General features: G+C 49.3%; 1 protein-coding gene and 1 non-coding gene across 8 annotated transcripts in view; one reads left to right on the top strand and one right to left on the bottom strand.

Annotated features, from left to right (window-relative positions):
• LOC116989066 (RILP-like protein 1) overlaps positions 1-16,104 on the bottom strand; it is a 47,950-nt gene extending 31,846 nt beyond the window's left edge. For 2 of the 7 annotated variants that reach the window (XM_033046217.1, XM_033046215.1), the window contains exons 1-3: positions 15,381-16,103; positions 6,327-6,450; positions 5,611-5,732 (exon numbers count right to left, since the gene is read on the bottom strand). In XM_033046217.1, the coding sequence (XP_032902108.1) occupies positions 5,611-5,732; positions 6,327-6,450; positions 15,381-15,662 (528 nt within the window). In that variant the 5' untranslated portion in view covers positions 15,663-16,103. Of the gene's footprint in view, positions 1-5,610; positions 5,733-6,326; positions 6,451-15,380 lie in introns of all 7 variants that reach the window. The other 5 variants (XM_033046219.1, XM_033046221.1, XM_033046218.1 and 2 more) reach the window with 4 other exon arrangements.
• Positions 12,364-12,437, top strand: trnat-agu. The gene has a single exon. It is a non-coding gene; the product is annotated as a tRNA-Thr (tRNA).
• Positions 16,105-20,179: the final 4,075 nt, after the last annotated feature.

Raw genomic sequence — 20,179 nt, 5'->3', positions numbered from 1 at the left:
CCGAAATGCCACCTATCTGCGTTCCCCAGGGATGCTGCCTGATCTGCTGAGTTACTCCAGCACCTTGCCCCGTTTTTTTTTTTCAAACCAGAATCTGCAGTTCCTGTTTTCTGCAAGAATAGAGGAGGCCAATTCACTGGATGTTTTCAAGAGAGTTAGATTTAGCTGTTAGGGCTAACGGAATCAAGAGATATGGGGAGAAAGCAGGAAGCAGGATGATCAGCCATGATCATTTTGAATGGCGGTACTGGTTGGATGGGCCAAATGGCCTCCTCCTGCACCTATTTTCTATGTTTCTATGTATCCATCTCATATAGCACTGGGGTAAGAGTTCTTTCCAGCATTTTAATGTCCGACTCACCCCGTACACTAGTGCTATCCTACACTAGGGGAAATTTACAATTTTTATTGAAGCCAATCAACCTACAGGCCTGTACGCCTTCGAAGTGTGGGAAGCAACCAGGAGCACCCAGAGAAAACCCATGCCGTCACAAACTCTGTACAGACAGCAGCCGTAGACAGACAATTGACGGGGTTAGTCTAGTATTGATGGGATTAGTTTATTTAAAAAGCGGAAAACTGCCTGAGAACGAATCTGCTAAACACAGTGACAAAGAACAGCTTGTGATCTCCAAGTTACAACTGATAAGAACCCAGACAGTACTGTGAAAAAGAATCCCTTTCAATTCTACAAAGGTGCGACATACATCCTGGTCACCCTATATAGATAAGGATGCCTGTTTTCCAGCAGTGTGTGTTCTGTGTGAAAGTTGTTAGTTGAATGTCCATTGTCTTTTAGTTATTTCAGTTTAGTTTACTTCAGAGATACAGCGCAGAAACAAGCCCAGTGGCCCAACGATTCCACACCGACCAGTGATCCCCGCACATTAACACCACCCTACACACACACACACACACTAGGGACAATTTTGCATTTTTAATGTACAAGCCAATTAACCTACAGACCTGCACGTCTTCGGAGTGTGGGAGGAAACTGAAGATCTCGGAGGAAACCCACGCAGGTCACGGGGAGAACGTACAAACTCGTACAGACAGCACCTGTAGTCAGGATCGAACCTGGGCCTCTGGCGTTGGAGGGCAGTAGCTCTACCGCCCCTTATGCTCAGTCTTTCAGTTGTAATTTCATAGTTTCTTTGTTTTATTGATTATGATATGGTCAGATTTTATATATATACACACACACACCACACATAAATAAACAGATATGTTATAGTTCAGAGTTTGTTGAAGTTGTGTTTAATAGTCTGATGGCTGTGGGGAAGCAGCTGTTCCTGTACCTGGATGTTGCAGATTTCAGGCTCCTGTACCTTCTACCTGAAGGCAGCGGAGATGAGTGTGTGGCCAGGATGGTGTGAGTCCTTGATAATATTGGCAACCTTTTGAAGCAGCGACTGCGATAGATCCCCTCGATGGTAGGGATGTCAGAGCCGATGATGGACTGGGCAGTGTTAACAACTTTTTGCAGTCTTTTCCGCTCCTGGATGCTTAAGTTGTCGAACCAAGCCACAATGCAACCGGTCAGCATGCTCTCTACTGTGCACCTGTAGAAGTTCGAGAGAGTCCTCCTTGACATATCGACTCTCTGTAATCTTCTCATGAAGTAGAGGCGCTGATGTGCTTTCTTTATAATTGCATCAGTGTTCTGGGACCAGGAGAGATCTTCGGAAATATGCACGCCCAGCAATTTGAAGTTCTTGACCCTTTCCACCATTGATATAAACAGGACGGTGGGTCCCCATCCTACCCCTTCCAAAGTCCACAATCAGTTCCTTGGTTTTTCTGGTGTTGAGAGCCAGGTTATTGTGCTGGCACCATTTGGTCAATCGGTCGATCTCACTTCTATACTTTGACTCGTCCCGAGGAGAACGTACAAACTCGTACAGACAGCGCCTCGTCTGATGCCATATAACTACTCTGCCTGAATAAACAGTTTTAAACGCGACTACTGGACTTTGCAAATCATTGAAAACTTGGTGATCCTACACATCTATCAAGCTCCACTTGAAAAATACCCAAATGACTTGGCCTCCACAGCTGTCTGTGGCAATGAACATTGCAAGTAAGAATATCATTGTTCTATCTGGGACGTATGACAATAAAACACTCTCGACTCAGATTCACCACCTTCAGGCCAAATAAATCCCTCCTCATCTCCATTCGGATGAAGAAGGGTCCCGATTCAAAACATCACCCATACTTTTTCTCCAGAGATGCTGCCTGACCCATTGAGTTACTCCAGTACTTTGTTTCTATCTTCCTCTTATTCTGAGGACATGCCCTCTGGTCCTAGCCTCTCCCACTACTGGAAACATCCTCTCCACTACCACTCTATACAGGGCCTTTCATTATTCAGTAGGTTTCAATGATACCCCCCTCATTCTACAAAAAGTCATTGTCTAGCATCGAAGCCGTCGTCATCAAGAACCAACCAAGATGGGTCGGTCATGTTGTTCGGATGGAAGATGAGCGTCTACCAAAGCAAACCTTCTACTCCCAGCTTAAAGAAGGCAAACAAACAAAGAGATTCAATGACACCTTAAAAGCCAGCATGAAGAATTGTGAGATCGACATCGATGATTGGGAAACCAATGCCAAGGACAGGAAACTCTGGCGAACCATCTTCCAAGAAGGAACCGCGATCTTCGAAGCCAAGAGATGCGCAGAATTTGTAGAAGAGAAGAAAACGGAAAGAGAGGCAGCAATAACCAAAGCCCGACCTGCCGTCTGGAATTACCTGTCCTGAATGCTGAAGTACTTTCAAAGCCAGGATTGGACTCATAAGCCACCTGAGAGTCCATAAAAACAACGGAACGTAGACCATCCTCGATCTCGAGGGTTAGCAACGACGACAGGGCCAGGTGTGGATGACTCGATTGTAATCGTGTATTGTCTTTCTGCTGACTGGTTAGCGTGCAATCAAAGCTTTTCACTGTGCCTCATGACAATAAACTAAAACCAAAACTAGTTTAGGGGTGATCTTATAGAGCTGTATAAAATCATCCGTGGAGTAGATCAGGCAAACTCACAGAGTAGGGGAATCGAGAATAAGAGGACATAGGATTAAGGTGAGGGGGGGGAGGGGGGAGATTAAATAGGAATCCAAGGGGTAACTTTCTCCACAGTGGTTGAGTCTGGGACTATCCCAACTATTGCAACGTTTAAGAAGCAATTAGACAGGTACATGGACAGGAGTTTTGGAGGAATATGGGCCAAATGCAGGCTGGTGGGACTAGTGTGGGCCGGTGTGGGCAAGTTGGGCCGAAGGGCCTGTTCCCACGCTGGGCAACTATGAAACTAAAGCAAAACTGTGGTTTATGATGTAGTAATCTTGATCTGTATAAACTGTTGCTTTAGTGAAAGAATCGCTCATTCTAAGTGACTTCATGAACCCAAGGATATAAATAATCCCAGTGTTGCATTAGATTTGCGGTTTGGGGATGTTTACTCTATATAGCAACTTATCAAATCAAAATTATAGGCTACTTACTGCCTGGAGACACAGTGTGCTCACAGTCTTGTTTACTATGTGCAAATCACCAACTCTGTACAAAATATATTTGGCGAGCTGAGGGAGAGCTGGTCAAGAAATGGAATAAGAAGTCTTTACGAGAGCAGTAAAAGAGAAGCAGGCCAAGGAGATGTTTGAAAGGAGTTAGCAGAAGTTTTGCTTTCAGGAGTTATGGGGAGAAGGCAGGAGAATGGGGTTGAGAGGGAGAGATAGATCAGCCATGATCGAATGGCAGAGTAGACTTGATGGGCCGAATGGCCCAATTCTGCTCCCGTCACATATGAACTTTTGGGCGGCGCAGCGGGAGAGTTGCAGCCTCACAGCGCCAGAGACCCGGGTTCGATCCTGACTACGGGTGCTGTCTGTACGGGGTTTGCAAGCTCTCCCCGTGACCTGCGTGGATTTTCCCCGGTCGCTCTTTCCAAAGACGTGCAGGTTTGTAGGTTAATTGGCTTCTGTGAATTGTCCCTAGTGTGCAGGACTGAACTAGTGTTCGGCGATTGCTGGTTTCCGTGGACTTGGCAAATCAAAAAGGGCCCCGTTTCCCCGCTGTATCTGGCGACGTTTCCCCGCTGTCAGAGACTCAGAACTGAGATGGGACAGAGCACTACTTCTGTTGACTCACTTTAAACGACAATGTTTTCCAGCCTAATTAATGGGGTGGTAATTCCATTATCTGTCACAACTTTGATTAGTTTAGAATACTGGGCCTTGTCAGACTGTATCAAAATCTTGTAACTTTGTTTGTCTGTGGTCACATAGCTCTGCTTATTGAATTACCAAAGTCACTTTGTCTGAAGATGGGTCCCAAAAGCATCATCTTTCCATCCCCTCCAGAAATATATTTGTCTATTTTTTAAGAAGGAACTGCAGATACTGGAAAATCGAAGGTAGACAAAAGTGCTGGAGAAACTCAGCGGGTGTACCTCCAGTTCCCCCACCCCCACCTCCCCCCCACCCCACCCACCTCCTTTACTTTCAGTCTGAAGAAGGGTCCCGATCCGAAACGTCACCTAGCCTTTTTCTCCAGAGATGCTGAGTTCCTCTTGCACTTTGTGTCTCCCTCCAGAGATGCTGCCTGACCTGCTGAGTTCCTCCACACTTTGCCTTTTTAACAGAGGCGACTGTGTTTTGGGACGCGATTGCTGTCAGTAAGGCAGCTTTTAAGCTCTGCAGAGTGGACACTCGACCCACGGGAAGCTGGAGAAGAGATGAACTGAAGTATTTTGCGAATCTTTACTATTAGAGAATTGCAAAAGACATAAGATAATGGTGGCACGGTGGCGCAGCGGTAGAGTTGCTGCCTCACAGTGCCAGAGACCCGGGTTCAATCCTGACTATGGGTGCTGTCGGTAAGGAGTTTGTACATTCTCCCCGTGACCTGCGTGGGTTTTCTCCGGGAGCTCAGGTTTCCTCTCACACTCCAAAGACGTACAGGTTTACAGGTTAATCAGCTTGGTATAACTGTAAATTTTCCCTAGTGTGTGTAGGATAGTGCCAGTGTGCGGGGATGATCGCTGGTCGGTGCGGACACAGTGGGCCAAAGGGCCTGTTCCCGCGCTGTATCTCTAAAGGCTATGTTTTGGGACGTGATTGCTGTCAGCAAGGCCATTAGTCTTTAAGCTCTCAGTCGGTCACAGTGGCGCAGCGGTAGAGTTGCTGCCTTACAATGACTGCAGCGCCGGAGACCCGAGTTCGATCCCGACTACTGGTGCTGTCGGTACGGAGTTTGTGCGTTCTCCCTGTGACCTGCGTGGGTTTTCTCCAAGATCTTCAGTTTCCTCCCACACTCCAAAGACGTACAGGTTTGCAGGTTAATCGGCTTAGTATAAATGTAAATTGTCCCCAGTGGGTGTAGGATGGTGTTAATGTGCGAGGATCGCTGGTCAGCGCAGACCTTGTGGGCAGAAAGGCCTGTTTCCGCACCGTATCTCTAAGCTCATAAAACTAAACTAAACTAAACTCTGCAGACTTCACAGGGGAAGCTGGAGAAGACAGACCGAAGCATTTTGCAACTCTTTATAATCAGTGAATTGCAAAAGACAAAATAAAAATACTATCGACAGACAGCAAAAACTTACCGCATCGACATCCTCGTTTTTGCAGTAGATCTCATGACCTTTCGCTCGAATTTCATCCCTTTGAAGATCCACCACTTCTTTTAGTTTCAGCATGACTTCCCGTTCCTTCTTAGAGAGATTAGCTGGTAAAGAAACATCAATGTAAGAGACTTGCTGGTAAAGAAACATCAAGCATCTGCAGTTCCTTCTTAAACATCAAAGTAGTCAATTCTATCTGCCCCACATTAAACCCCGGCATTTTGGAAACATAGAAAATAGGTGCAGGAGGAGTAGGCCATTCCTCCCTTCGAGCCAGCACCGCCATTCAATATGATCATGGCTGATCATACAGAATCAGTACCCTGTTCCCGATTTCTCCCCATATCCCTTGATTCCGTTAGCCCCAAGGGTTAAATCTAACTCTCTTGAATACATCCAGTAAATTGGCCTCCACTGCATTATGTGGCAGAGAATTCCACAGATTCACAACTCTCTGGGTGAAAAATGTTTTCTTAAAAGGTAGACAAAAATGCTGGAGAAACTCGGTGGGTGAGGCTGCATTCATATGTTTTTCTTCATGTCAGTTCTAAATGGTCTGCCCTTTATTCTTAAACTGTGACCCCCTGGCTCGGGAACATTTTTCCTGCATCTAGCCTCCCTTAAGGACGTTATATGTTTTGTGTCTGTTTACAGTGTAGACCAGCATCTGCAGTTCCTTCCCACACAATCTCGTTTACCTTCCTGGGACTGGATCTCAACGAGTTGGTTAACGAGCTGCTGGTTTTCTCCAGTGAGCTGCGATATTTGTGCCTGTAGTTCCTGGATGCGGCTGTGCCAAGAGTTTATCTTCTGATCCACATCCTGAAACACACACCGGGAAAAATGAAATGCGGAGGCTGCACTGGTGAAAGAATATTTCAAAGCTAATCAGTACCTACCTCCAGCATCCGGTGTACGTGATGTGGCCTCCTGTACATCGTCGAGACCCAGCGTAGACTCAGCGACCGCTTCGTCGAACACTTGCGCCCGGTCCGCCAAGGCCTGCTGGTTGCCGACCATTTTACCTCCCCATTCCCACACTGATCTTTTGGCCCTGGGCCTCCTCCATTGCCAGAGTGTGGCCACACGCAAACTTAGGGAACAGCACCTCATATTCCGCTTGGGTAGCTTACAACCAGCGGTACGAACATTGAATTCTCCCATTTTAGGTAATCTCCCCCCCACCCCCCATTTCCTCCCAACCCTCCCACCGCTTTCTCTCCCCCCCCCCCACCCCCCACACCTGTGCCCTACCTGGACTCCCACCCATTTCTACCCTCTTCCCCTCCCCCCACCACCCCATTCCTTCCTCCGGCTTCACAATTTGTAACACTTCAATCCCACACCTTCTGTTTTTATCTCTGGTATTTGTTGCAACCAGCTGCCTATCTAACCACCTCCCTCTCCCTCGCCCACGCATTTTACCTGCTACACATTGTCCTCTCTTCCACATTTCTCTCTTACACCCCCCCCTCCCCTCACGCCGTGCAGGAAGACAGCTATCATTTGTGGATGGAATCAGGAAATCAAGAATCTCTCCAGATATGGCATAATCAAGATCGAGTCGCACCCTGGTCACTCCCTCTTCTCCTCTTCTCCCATCAGGCAAGAGGCACAGAAGTGTGAAAACGCACACCTCCAGATTTAGGGACAGTTTCTTCCCAGCTGTTACCAGACAACTGAACCATCCTACCACAACCAGAGAGCAGTCCTGACCTACCATCTACCTCACTGGTAGGGTGGCCAACTTTTCCACTCCTAAATAAGGGACAATAAGGCACAAATTTCCGACGGCAATTTGTTGACCAACTCGGCCGTGACAGGGTGAATGATAAGTTGACCCGGGTGCTGGACTGCACACAAAGCCCAGCCGGCGGGCCAGCTGAGAAGTTTTGGCCCGGGCCGTGTGATGTCGCGCGCAAAGTCCAGCACCCCATCCAACTCATGAACCGATGATCGGCCATGAGAAGGAGGGGTGGTGGTGTCGGCGGTAAGCGAAGGTCCGAAGGTCGGACAGCTGGCCTGGCTGCCGCCCAACGGGCGAGGCGCAGCTGCACTCCATGGGCTGCACTACCTCGGGACAGGTGAGGCAGGGCCGGACGCGGCGCTCCCACCCGACAGTCCCCTCGACCCGAGTAGTAGCAGTCAAATACGGGACAAGGGCGGTCCCTATGGGACAAACCAATTTTGCCCAAAATACAGGATGTCCCGGCTAATACGGGACAGTTGGAAACCCTACTCACTGGAGACACTCGGACTATCTTTGATCGGACTTTCCCTTGCACTAAATGTTATTGAAGTTACTCCCTTAATCATGTATGTGTACACTGTGGACGGCTCGATTGTAATCATGGATTGTATTTTCGCTGCCTGGTTAGCACGCAAAAAAAGCTTTTCACTGCACCTCGGTTCACATGACAATAAACTAAACTGGAGTCACACTCCCACTGCCACTACCTTGATGTAAACAGAGTCAGTACAAATGGCGGGGGTGGAAATGCCACAGGGGAATTCCAAAAGGGAGAAAATGCATATGCATTCACTTTCGTTTCTGGTAAAGACGTTGCAATCTGTTTTGCAGCATTCGTTAGATGCTCTTTATAATTGCCACGCAGAATGCCAATCTCGGACTCTGACAACAGAACTCAACGTACATAGACTGGCAGGTAGACACAAAATGCTGGAGTAACTCAGCGGGTGAGGCAGCATCTCTGTAGAGAAGGAATGGGCGACGTTTCGGGTCGAGACCCTTCTTCAGACATAGACTGGCTGCACCAGAAACATGTTTGTGCCTCAGAAATTAATTGCCTTGCGCATAATTTATATTATTCATTTATATTAATATAATAATGTATATTTTTTATGCATTTAATGTGATTTTTAAAATCACAATTTAATGTGACACAAAACCTTCCTACAGCACGGGTCTAAACTGCAACGCCTGTTACCCAACCCAGAAATGTGAACACTTGTACAGACATGAAAATGCGAGTTAGTCATCACAGCACGCCTCGAATGGATTAGTGGGATCTGAACGCTGGATTTGTTTGGTTGAGAAAGAGGCCCTTCGGCACACACCGATACCCGCACACTAACACTACCCTACACACACTGGGGACATTTTACCTTTATACCAAGCCAATTAACCTACAAACTTGTGCGTCTTTGGAGTGTGGGAGGAGACCGAAGATCTCGGAGAAAACCCACGCAGGTTACGGGGAGAACGTACAAACTCCACAGGAACAAGCACCCGTGGTCAGGATCGAACCCGGGTCTCTGGCGCCGCAAGGCAGCAGCTGTACCGCTGCGCCACCGTGCTGCCCAATTGTTGGGATTAGTCGCTGGAACAAGTTCCATGAACTACAAACAAGCACTTTCTCAAGCGCGCTGTGCCAACTAGACCTCCTTGGCCCTTGCGGTCGGTTGCCAAAGGGCAAGGCAAGCGGCAGACAGGAAGCCGAGGAAGGGCGTGACAAAGGAAACTGTGAGTTGACCTGGAGAACGGTCAAACCACAAGTGGAAACGTCTTTCCAATGGACCTAGACGTGCGCCAAAAGAAAGTGAGTGAGTGGTACTCTTAAAATAAGTACTGCTGGCTCTTAAAATAAACATTGACATGCCCAACCATGAACATTACAAAAAGCCAGAGGTCAACTAAAGGTTGCTTGCACTGTTCTGGTGAATGCATTAGAGTGCTGCACTTGCTACGGTAATATTGACACATATAGGACTGCACATTGATAATAGTTTCCAGCCATGTTTGCGCATAGTCTGTCGATTCCCCTACTCTGGGTAAAGGACTCTGTGCATCTACCCCATCTGATGGACACACAGCCATAATATCACCCCCCCCCCCCCCCCCCCCCTCCTTCTGCACTCCAAGGAATAAAGTCCCAGCCTGCCCAGCTTATCCTTGTTGCTCAGGCTCTCGAGTCCCGCCAACATGGTCAGATCAAGATCCCGACACTTACAACAACTGGGACTTGAAAATGGCATCAAACTGGCGACTGTAGACTGGCTCAGTGTACGACTGCTGTACACTTCCACTGTATCTGAGATGCTTATCTTATGTGTTTCTTCACGCTCCCTCTTCTTTCCCCTCTCCTCTTCCCCTCCCCCTCTCTTGCCTCTCCTTTCCCCTACCCTCGGTCACTCCTCCCTCCATAATCGCTCTCTCCTCCCTACCCCCTCCATCTCGCTGCTCCCGCACTCCTCACCTCCCCCCCCACCCCCACTCTCCCTCCTCACCTCCCCCACTATCCTAGACGGCAGAGGTTTAAGGTTCACAAGTCCACCTTTTATTGGGCAGTGTGTTGTAAAATAATTTTTCCAAACTAAACTTCATTTATTGTAAAAAAATATGCACAAATCAAAAAAATGCAAAATCCCGTCACACATTCTTGGTGTCGGGATACTAAATAGTGTCAAATTCAGTGGTATCTTTAAACAAAACACCCTTGCCTCTCATGTGCGCCCCTCTTCCCCTCCCCCCGTGTGTGAGGGGTGACCCCACCGGACGCTGCCCCTCAATGTCTGGAAGGAACCAAGACTATGGTCGTCTGAATTGTATTGTAACTGCATTGCATTGAATGCGTGTATAGAATGCAGTGCATTGTGGGCTCCAAACTAAACTACAGTAGACTAAACCAAAGATCCTATAGCGGAGCAAGATAGACCACTCCTGCTAAATGCAATGGGCTGACGTGTAGTACACAACGGAGCGGAACGTGGACCGTAACGGGGGGGACGGGGGAAACAGTTTGTGTTAATAAATTAAAATTCTGAAAATGAGGAGAAGATCTTTACCAAATAACTTTGATTTTTACGAGGATGTTTCCGTAACCTTCTTCCGACTCCGCACAAGTATCTTTGCTCCGCTATGGGATCTTTGGTGCGGAGACGGAAGCCGGTTACGGAAATGGGGCCGAAAATTACCCATGAATCTGCCCATGACCGTACTACGTCTAATTCGTCGAGTGATCTATCTTGCTTGCTCTAGGATCTTTGGACTAAACTCATGTGGAAATGAGAGTCGTTAAAACGGTTGCATCATCAGTCATGGGTTCCCATCCCATCCCACTCATCCGTGGACTTTGATGACCCGAGAGACCTCCGGTCACAAGCTTTGTGTCTTCGTCTTTCCTTGCGTTTGCTACCACGGGTGTTTTGTGTTCGGTTACGGCTGAGGACCAAGAGTTCAAAGTCCAAGCTGAATCAACAGCATTAGCCGGCCTGGAGCCAGCGTGTGTGCAGTCTGCTGTTTAATCCGCGGTCCCAACTCGACACAAGAGACTGCAGATGCTGGAGTCAGCAGCGACAAACACTCTGCTGGAGGAGCTCCAGTGGTTCGAGCAGCAGCATCTGTGGGAGGAAAGGAATGGTTGGCGTTTCAGGTCGAGACTTTGTGCCAACCATTCCTTACCACCCACCCACACGCGCTGCTCAACCCACACAGATCCTCCAGCAGATTGATGCCCTGTTGCTGGAAATGCTCACTGCCCTTGCCCTGGATATTTCTCAGCAGGAACTTCTGTAAAGATTCCCCATGCTCTTTGCATCTACCCGATCTATTTCCATCATGATTTTTAATGCACCTCAATAAGATCACCCCTCAGCCTCCTGCACACCAAGGAATAAAGTCCCAGCCTGCCCAACCCTTCTCTCCACTTCAAGTCAAGTCACATTTATTCATCACATGCACAATAAAGTGCAGTGAAATGAATTTGCCAGCAACGGTACAATTTAAAAATAACACACAATACACAATAAAAATTTAACACAAACATCCACCACAGCATTCATCACTGTGGTGGAAGGCACAAACTTTAGTCAGTCCTCCTCCATTTTCCCCCGTGGTCGGGACCACAACCCTCCACAGCCGCGGCCAGATGTGCAGACAAGGTAAGTCCTGAACCGCGGTGTAGGCGGTCGAAGATCTAAAGTCCCCTCCGCGCCGCAGTTAAAAGCACCGCAGACTGCAGGGCCGGCAGTTGGCGCTCTTCAACAGGGATCCCCAGCGAGGGATCCCGCTCCGGAAGATAAGTCCCCGCCGCGCCCGCGGTTAGAAGTAGGCCGCGGGCCAGAGGTCGGTTCTCCTCCGGGGTCCCCAACGAGGGATCCCAGGCTCCGGACGCCGCGCCAGCTGGCAGTACCGCAGTCTCTAATAGGATGTCGGCCGCGGGCCGGCGGTCAGAGCTCTTCTCCTCCGTGGTTCCCAACGAGGGATCCCAGGCTCCAGACGCCGCACCAGCTGGAAGCTCCGCAGACCGCGGCCCCAGGCTGCCGCAGGCCAGCGAACGGAGTGCTCCCTTACGGCGAGGGCTTGACCGCTCTGCGATGAAAAAGTCTACGCTGCGACCACTGCTGACGCCCTGGGCGCGTCTCCGGGAAAGGCCGCACCGATCCTTTGTGATAGGCCGCGAGGAAGGTGACATGGAAAAAGTTGCCTCCCCGTGGAGGAGGCAACCGAAGCTGTTTCCCCCATACCCCCCCAAACCACCCCTCACACAAGACACACCGAGAAACATTAAAAAAGACACTAAAAAAACAAAAAAAGTAGAAAAAACTAACACGCTGCTGGCAGGGCAGCCGGGTCGCAGTTTGTATGCGAAATATATATTAGGTTGCTGACAAGTGAGAATAAAAGGAAGGAATATGTATCGTGCCACGGTGCCGACACTTGGGGATGTATTTGTAACAAGTGCAAGTTGTATCATGTTAGTCAGCAATTAAGCCGGTGCCGTGGCTTAGTTGGTTAAAGCGCCTGTCTAGTAAACAGGAGATCCTGAGTTCGAATCTCAGCGGTGCCTAATTTTGGGGCACCAGGGTGGTGCAGTGGTAGAGTTGCTGCCTTACAGCGCAAGACACCCCATGACCTGCGTGGGTTTCTCCGGTTTTTCTCCCACACTCAAGTGGAAAATTGTCCTTAGTGTGTGTTAACGTGCGGGGATCGTTGGTCGTTGCAGACTCGTGGGCCGAAGGGCCTGTTCCCGCGCTGTATCTCTAAAGTAAACTTCTCGAGCCTCCTCAAAAATGGCTGTTCTACAACAGAAACAATTTTCCCATCGAAAGCACATGGTTTATTAAAAATCGCTTAATGCTTCCTAATAATCCGTTTGCACAAATAACATGCGCGTGATTAGATGCTGCTTAACTGAGAATTTCTTCTCATGCAGTAAAATCTACGTTGGAACTGAAATTGTGACTTCCTTGTGACAGGATTTGTGAATAGCTGCAATGGCAAAATTTGATCCAATTACTTCCCCACTTCTTGTTTTGGTTTGGTATTTCCGTTTTGTGTAATTCGGAATGCCAAAGATAGAACAGGCCAGCGCCGGAACAGGCCCATCGGTCTACTATGTGCCCAATATGATGCCAAGTTAAACTGATGTCCTCTGCCCTATACACGATCCATATCCCTCCACTTCCACGTGACTATCCAAATACCTCTTAAATGCCACTGTCATATGTGTAGGAAGAAACAACAGATGCTGCTTTAAACCAAAGACAGACACAAATGGCTGGGGTAACTCTGCGCGACAGGCAGCATCTCTGGAAAGAAGGGATGGGTGATGTTTCGGGTCGAGGTCTGAAGAAGGGTCTCGACCCGAAACATCACCCATTCCTTCTCTCCAGAGATGCTGCCTGACCCGCTGAGTTACTCCAGCATTTTCTGTCTCTCTCCTGTCATATGTGCCCCTACCAACAAAACTGGCAGTGCGTTCCAGGTGCCCACCGCTCTCTGTTTAGTTTAGAGATGCAGCGCGGAAACAGGCCATTCAGCCCACCGAGTCTGCACTGATCAGCGATCCCCGCACACTTACACTATCCTACACCCACTAGGGACAATCTATACATTTAGACCAAGCCAATTAACCTACAAACCTGTTCGTCTTTGGAATGTAGGAGGAAAGCGGAGATTTGAGAAAACCCACGCAGGGTACGGGGAGGACGTATAAACAGCAGCAGTAGTAGTCAGGATCGAACCCGGGTCTCTGGCGCTGTAAGACAGCAACTCTACCACTGCGCCACCGTGCCGCCCCATGAAGGGCCTTGCCGCTCTGCGTAGAAAGAACTTTGCCCGGTGCATTTTAGAGTGTGATAGAGTCATACAGCATGGAAAATAGGCTCTTTGATTGATTAGAAATGAGAAGGATGTGGCTGGTAAACATAGGTTGGTGATCATGGATGGGAGCTCTCCACAAGTGATGGTATGTCTCAACCACGTTGAATATGTCCTTGTGTATGTGAATTGCTGAGGGAATTAGAATTGATTATCAGAGTCACACAGCTTGGAAACAGGCCCTTCGTCCCAACTTGCCCATCACGGCCAACAGATCAGATCCTATCTACACTAGTGCCACCTGCCTGCATTTGGCCTAAATCTTTCCTCTCCAATGGAAATATGTCTTCAATGTTGTGACACGTCCTCCAGCAGCTAGTTCCATACACCTACCACACTTTGTGTAAAACATTTTTTTTTTTAAATTGCCCCTCATCTTTCCCCCGTCTCTTTACACCCATGTCCTCTGGTTCTCGATTCCCCTACTCTAGGCAAGAGACTGTGCGTCTACCCGATCTATTCCTCTTACGGTTATGTGCATCTCTAATAAGATCACCCCTCAACCTCCCGAAATATTCATTAAATATTAACGACAGTTTACGCACAAAGATTGAATAGGAACACGAGAGGCAACTTTTTCCACACCGATATGGATAGGGAAGGCTTAGAGGGACTTGGGCCAAAAGCAAACAGTTGGGACTAGTCAAAGTGCAGCCAAAATCACTTGTGTTCAAACAAACAGCTGTAGACGTAGGGAACTTAAAATAAAAATAACATGCTGTGGAAATATTCTGTAGGTCAGACAACACACGTAGGGCAAAACAAAATCAATGTTTCATAGAATGTAGAACAGGAAGAGGCCCTTCAGCCCACAATGTCCATGATGAACCCGACACCAATTTAAGATAATCTTCTCTGCCCTGCACACGGATCCATATCCCTCTAATCCATGTAGGCTATCCAAAAGCCTCAAGCACCACTAACATATCTGTCTCCACCAGGCACCCACCACACTGTGTGAAAAAACTTGCACCACACATCTCCATTAAACTTTGCCTATCTAACCTTTAAGATCTAAAAGATGATAATTTTCATTCTCTCTCTCTGTCACTCTCTCTCTCTGTCACTCTCTCTCTCTGTCACTCTCTCTCTCTGTCACTCTCTCTCTCTCTGTCTCTCTCTCTCTCTCTCTGTCACTCTCTCTCTGTCACTCTCTCTCTCTCTCTCTCTGTCACTCTCTCTCTCTCTGTCACTCTCTCGGTCACTCTCTCTCGGTCACTCTCTCTCTGTCACTCTCTCTCGGTCACTCTCTCTCGGTCACTCTCTCTCTCTCGGTCACTCTATCTCTCTCTCTCTGTCACTCTCTCTCTCTCACTCTCTCTCTCTCTCTCTCTCTGTCACTCTCTCTCCCTCTGTCACTCTCTCTCTCCCTCTCTCTGTCACTCTCTCTCTCTCTGTCACTCTCTCTCTGTCTGTCTCGCTCTTCTCACCGATGTTACCTGGCCTGCAATGCATCTCCAGTATTTGGCCTTTATTTTGTACCCATGTGAAAATCTTCGTGCTGCTGGACTGAATGTCAGCAAAGACTGAGGCGTACACTACTGGGGTTGCACTGATGTTAGTAGCGCACACGTGTCGATGCAAAACAAACCCCCTCTCGTGAAAGCAACCCCTGCCGGCCTGCACCGACCTTGTTGTAGTGGTGACCCGCACTGTTCTCGCCATCCTGCAGCTTCACGAAGGCTCGGATCAATTCCTCCTCGGTGTTCCCGTTGCGGGACACGAAGCTCTCCAGCATTTCCAAGACGCGCACGATTTTGGGAATCAGTCCCTCCACCGCCTCCTTGCCGTAGCTGTCGATCAGCTTCTCCAGCTCGGTGCCGATCAGCTTGGCGATCTCGTACACGTCGTTCACCCCCAGGCTGCGGGCGTCTTTGTCCAGGCAGGAGTCGAGGTGCGTCTCCGCCTCCATGGTGGTTGCAGCAGGCGCGAGCGCGCGGGCGGCTGGGCGGTTGGAAATGGAACGTTGCCCGGGAATGGAACGTTGCCCGGGAATGGAAACGTTGACCGTTGGGAATGGAACGTTGCCCGGGGATGGGATGGAACGTTGACCGTTGGGGATGGAACGTTGACCGTTGGGGATGGAACGTTGACCGTTGGGGATGGAACGTTGCCCGGGGATTTACCAGGGATGGGATCGACAACAGGCAGCTCGTGGCCCAGGGCAGGCGGGGAAAGTTCTGCTAAACGACGGCTGGCTGTTGACTGCCGGCCCCCATCTGTAGCGGCTGCTGCTGGGACGATGTTCTCCCGCTACAAGCTGTTGCACAAGCCCCCGGGGGTTTTATACCCGCGCTCCCACCCCCGTGTTTTCATCTGACTGTTACGTGAGGCAGGGCGGGGGGAGGAGGAGGAGGAGGAGGCCTCAGACGGGTCACGTTGCCGTGACGCGGCTTGTCTCCGGGAGGTGCAGCCCAAAGCAAAGATCCTATAGCGGAGCAAGATAGTCCACTCCTGCTAAACAAAGATCCTATAGCAGAGTAGTAGTGTAGTATAGCAGAGCTCCGCTATAGGATCTTTGCTGCTAAATGCAATGGGCTGACGTGTGGTACGCAACGGTGCGGAACGTGGGCCTTTTCTTTCAAAGATCATTGATATCTTCGTCCATTTCAGTAACCCGACTTTGACATTCCAGTATTACTACAACTAGGGCATCCTCGTTCTTCAGGGAACGGGGATTCCCCTCCGCCACCATAGATGAAGCTCACACCAGGGTCTCATCCATACCCGTAACTATGCTCTCTCTCCCCATCCCCGCACACGCAACAAGGGCAGAGTCCCTCTGGTCCTCACCTTTCACCCCACCAGCCGGCAAATACAACACATAATCCTCCGCCATTTCCGCCACCTCCAACGTGACCCCACCACTCGCCACATCTTCCCATCTCCCCCCATGTCTGCCTTCCGCAAAGACCGACCGCTCCCTCCGCAACTCCCTCGTCAATTCTTCCATTCCCTCCCGCACCACCCCCTCCCCGGGCACTTTCCGTTGCAACCGCAAGAAATGCAACACCTGTCCCTTCACCCACCCCTCGACTCCATTCAAGGACCCAAGCAGTCGTTCCAGGTGCGACAAAGGTTCACCTGTATCTCCTCCAACCTCATCTACTGCATCCGCTGCTCTAGATGTCAGCTGATTTACATCGGTGAGACTAAGCGGAGGTTGGGCGATCGTTTCGCTGAACACCTCCGCTCAGTCCGCAATAACCTACCTGAACTCCCGGTGGCTCAGCACTTCAACTCCCCCTCGCATTCCCAATCCGACCTCTCTGTCCTGGGTCTCCTCCATTGCCAGAGTGAGCAACAGCGGAAATTGGAGGAACAGCACCTCATATTCCGTCTGGGGACCTTGCGTCCGGATGGCATTAACATTGAATTCTCCCAATTTTGCTAGCCCTTGCTGTCTCCTCCCCTTCCTTAACCCTCTAGCTGTCTCCTCCCACCCTCCCACCCGCCCGCCCTCGGGCTCCTCCTCCTCCTCCCCTTTTCCTTCCTTCTCCCCCCCACCCCCCATCAGTCTGAAGAAGGGTTTCGGCCCGAAACGTCGCCTATTTCCTTCGCTCCATAGATGCTGCTGCACCCGCTGAGTTTCTCCAGCAATTTTGTGTACCTCCGACTTTGTACATCCCTCTCGCAGTGTAATCAACGTTGCATAGAAACATATAAAATAGGTGCAAGAGTAGGCCATTCGGCCCTTCGAGCCTGCACCGCCATTCAATTTGATCATGGCTGATCATCCAACTCATCTAACTTCCTCTCAAATAGAAGGGGGCGCTGCACTGGCAGCAGCCTGTCGGCAGCGTGTCCGATTTTTTTCAACTTTTTTAATTTTTTTAGTATGTTTAAAAGTCTGTTTTTAATGTTTCTTTGTGTGTTATGTGTGGGGGGTGGTGTGGGGGGTAAGGGGGAAACTGTTTCGGCCGCCTCTTCCATGGAGAGGCGATTTTTTCAGGTCGCCTCCCCCGTGGCCTAACAGCAAGGATCGGCGCGGACTTTCCCGGAGACGCGCCCGGAGCTTCAGCGGTGGGCGCAGCGTGGACTCTCGGCGCGGAGCGGGTGAGACCTCGCTGGAGGGGAGCGCACCGTTACGCTGGCCCGCGGCAGCCGGCAGCCTGAAGCCGCGGTCTGCAGAACTCCAGCTGGTGCGGCGTCTACAGCCCGGGATCCCTCGTGGAGGACCCGGGGGGAAGAAGAAGCCATCACTGCCGGCCCGCGGCCGTCTTCTACCGCGGGTGCGGCATGGACTTACCACCTCCCCTGGAGGGGAGCTTCGATCGCCTGCCCTGCAGACTGCGGTGCTTCCGGCTGCGGCACGGCAGGTACTTTAAAACTTTGACCGCCGGCCTGCGGCCTACACCAGCCTGAAGCCGCGGTCTCTGGTTGGGAAGAGCCGATCCTGGACTCACCTTGACTTTGACTTTGTCCCTTACCATCTGGACGCCCGCAGCAACGGCTGTGGACGGTGGAGGTCCCGACCACGGGGGAAAATGGAGGAGGACTGGCCAAGCTCTGTGCCTTCCACCACAGTGATGAATGCTGTGGTGGATGTTTGTGTAAAATTTTTATTGTGGTTGTGTTCTTTATTACTGTACCGCTGCTGGCAACCCAAATTCCACCGACCTTGGTTGTGTGGCAATTAAATTATATCTAATCTAATTAATATAGTCAATGAACTGGCCTCAACTACCTTCTGTGGCAGAGAATTCCACAGATTCACCACTCTCTGTGTAAAAAATGTTTTTCTTATCTCGGTCCTAAAAGACTTCCCCCTTATCCTTAAACTGTGACCCCTTGTTCTGGACTTCCCCAACATCGGGAATAATCTTCCTGCATCTAGCCTGTCCAACCCCTTAAGAATTTTGTAAGTTTCTATAAGATCCCCCCTCAATCTTCTGAATTCCAGCGTGTACAAGCCGAGTCTATCCAGTCTTTCTTCATATGAAAGTCCTGCCATCCCAGGAATCAGTCTGGTGAACCTTCTCTGTACTCCCTCTATGGCAAGAATGTCTTTCCTCAGATTAGGAGACCAAAACTATGCAATACTCCAGGTGTGGTCTCACCAAGACCCTGTACAACTGCAGTAGAACCTCTCTGCTCTTATACTCAAGTCCTTTTGTTATGAATGCTAACATACCATTTGCTTTCTTCACTGCCTGCTGCACCTGCATTCCTACTTTCAATGACTGGTGTACCATGACACCCAGGTCTCGTTGCATTTCCCCTTTTCCTAATCGGCCACCATTCAGATAACTGCGTGGGAACAGTTTGCGTGGGTGATATCGGGTTAGATTCATAATTCTGTTCAATCATAATTCTGTTTCCAAGCTGTGTCTTTCATCGATGAATCAAATCAGTTTTCATTTCCAACTCTTCCAGTTTGCCTCAGTGTCCTTCTCAATCCATGATCATAATTCAATTTGACTCACCTATTCTACTTCCCACGTCTGAAGACGGGCCCCGACCCAAAATGTCACCTGTCCATGTTCTCCAGAGATGCCGCCTGACCAACTGAGTTACTCCAGCACTGTGTCTTTTTTTTTTGTTGCAAACCAGCACCTGCAGTTCCTGGTGTCGACATTCTACTTCCCAGAACTCAACTCCCTCCACCCAAAAAACCCAATTCATATTTTATCATTAATGTTTAATGTTTTTATTATTAATGTTTTATGTGTCATTCCTAACTGTCACTGTATGTCGTGTTGTCACTTGCGGGCGGAGCACCAAGGCAAATTCCTCGTATGTAAATGTACTTGGCCAATAAACTTAACTTAACTTCAAAATGGCTTCCTTGTCTCCTCTCCTCTTGATAACCTGGCTAAGTGGCTCCGAGCAGATCAACGCTAACACTGTTCCTTCACAATGGTCAACGTTGCTCTCCATCTTCCACCTACATTGATTCAGGCTTGACTTTTCCATCTCCTTCCCAGCTAGTTCTTGTTCCTCTGACTCCAGCCCCTGAAATAAATGAGAGACCAACGAGTCTGAACACAAAATACCATATATATCACATAATACCCTGATTTGTAACCGTGGAGATTTTGTGTAGGACGGAACTGCAGATGCTGGTTTAAACCGAACTTCGTCACGTATTTCGTCCGCTCCACTGTGACATCTCCTCAAGGTATGTCTGCTTTGAAGAAGTTCTCCACCACTCCCCAACGAGAGTTCTGTAATATCCTCTCTCGCTGCTCCCCCCTGTGCAATCTCTCTTCATCACCGTCTATATCTCTCGGTTCCCTCGCCCCTGTCTGAAGAGGGGTCCCGACCCGAAACGTCACCTATTCCTTTTCTCCAGAGATGCTGCCTGACCCGCTGAGTAACTCCAGATTTTTGTGTCTACCATGGAAATTTTGTGATGTTGTTGGGGAAATCCGAGTTTTGCTTCCTGTCTTCTGTTGTTATCTGTAAGAGTACAGCATTACAACTCTG

The sequence above is a fragment of the Amblyraja radiata genome, chromosome 28, assembly GCF_010909765.2.
Source record: "Amblyraja radiata isolate CabotCenter1 chromosome 28, sAmbRad1.1.pri, whole genome shotgun sequence".
Taxonomy (NCBI): domain Eukaryota; kingdom Metazoa; phylum Chordata; class Chondrichthyes; order Rajiformes; family Rajidae; genus Amblyraja; species Amblyraja radiata.
Note: the sequence above shows the minus strand (reverse complement) of the source record. Positions and strands in the feature narration are given on the sequence as shown.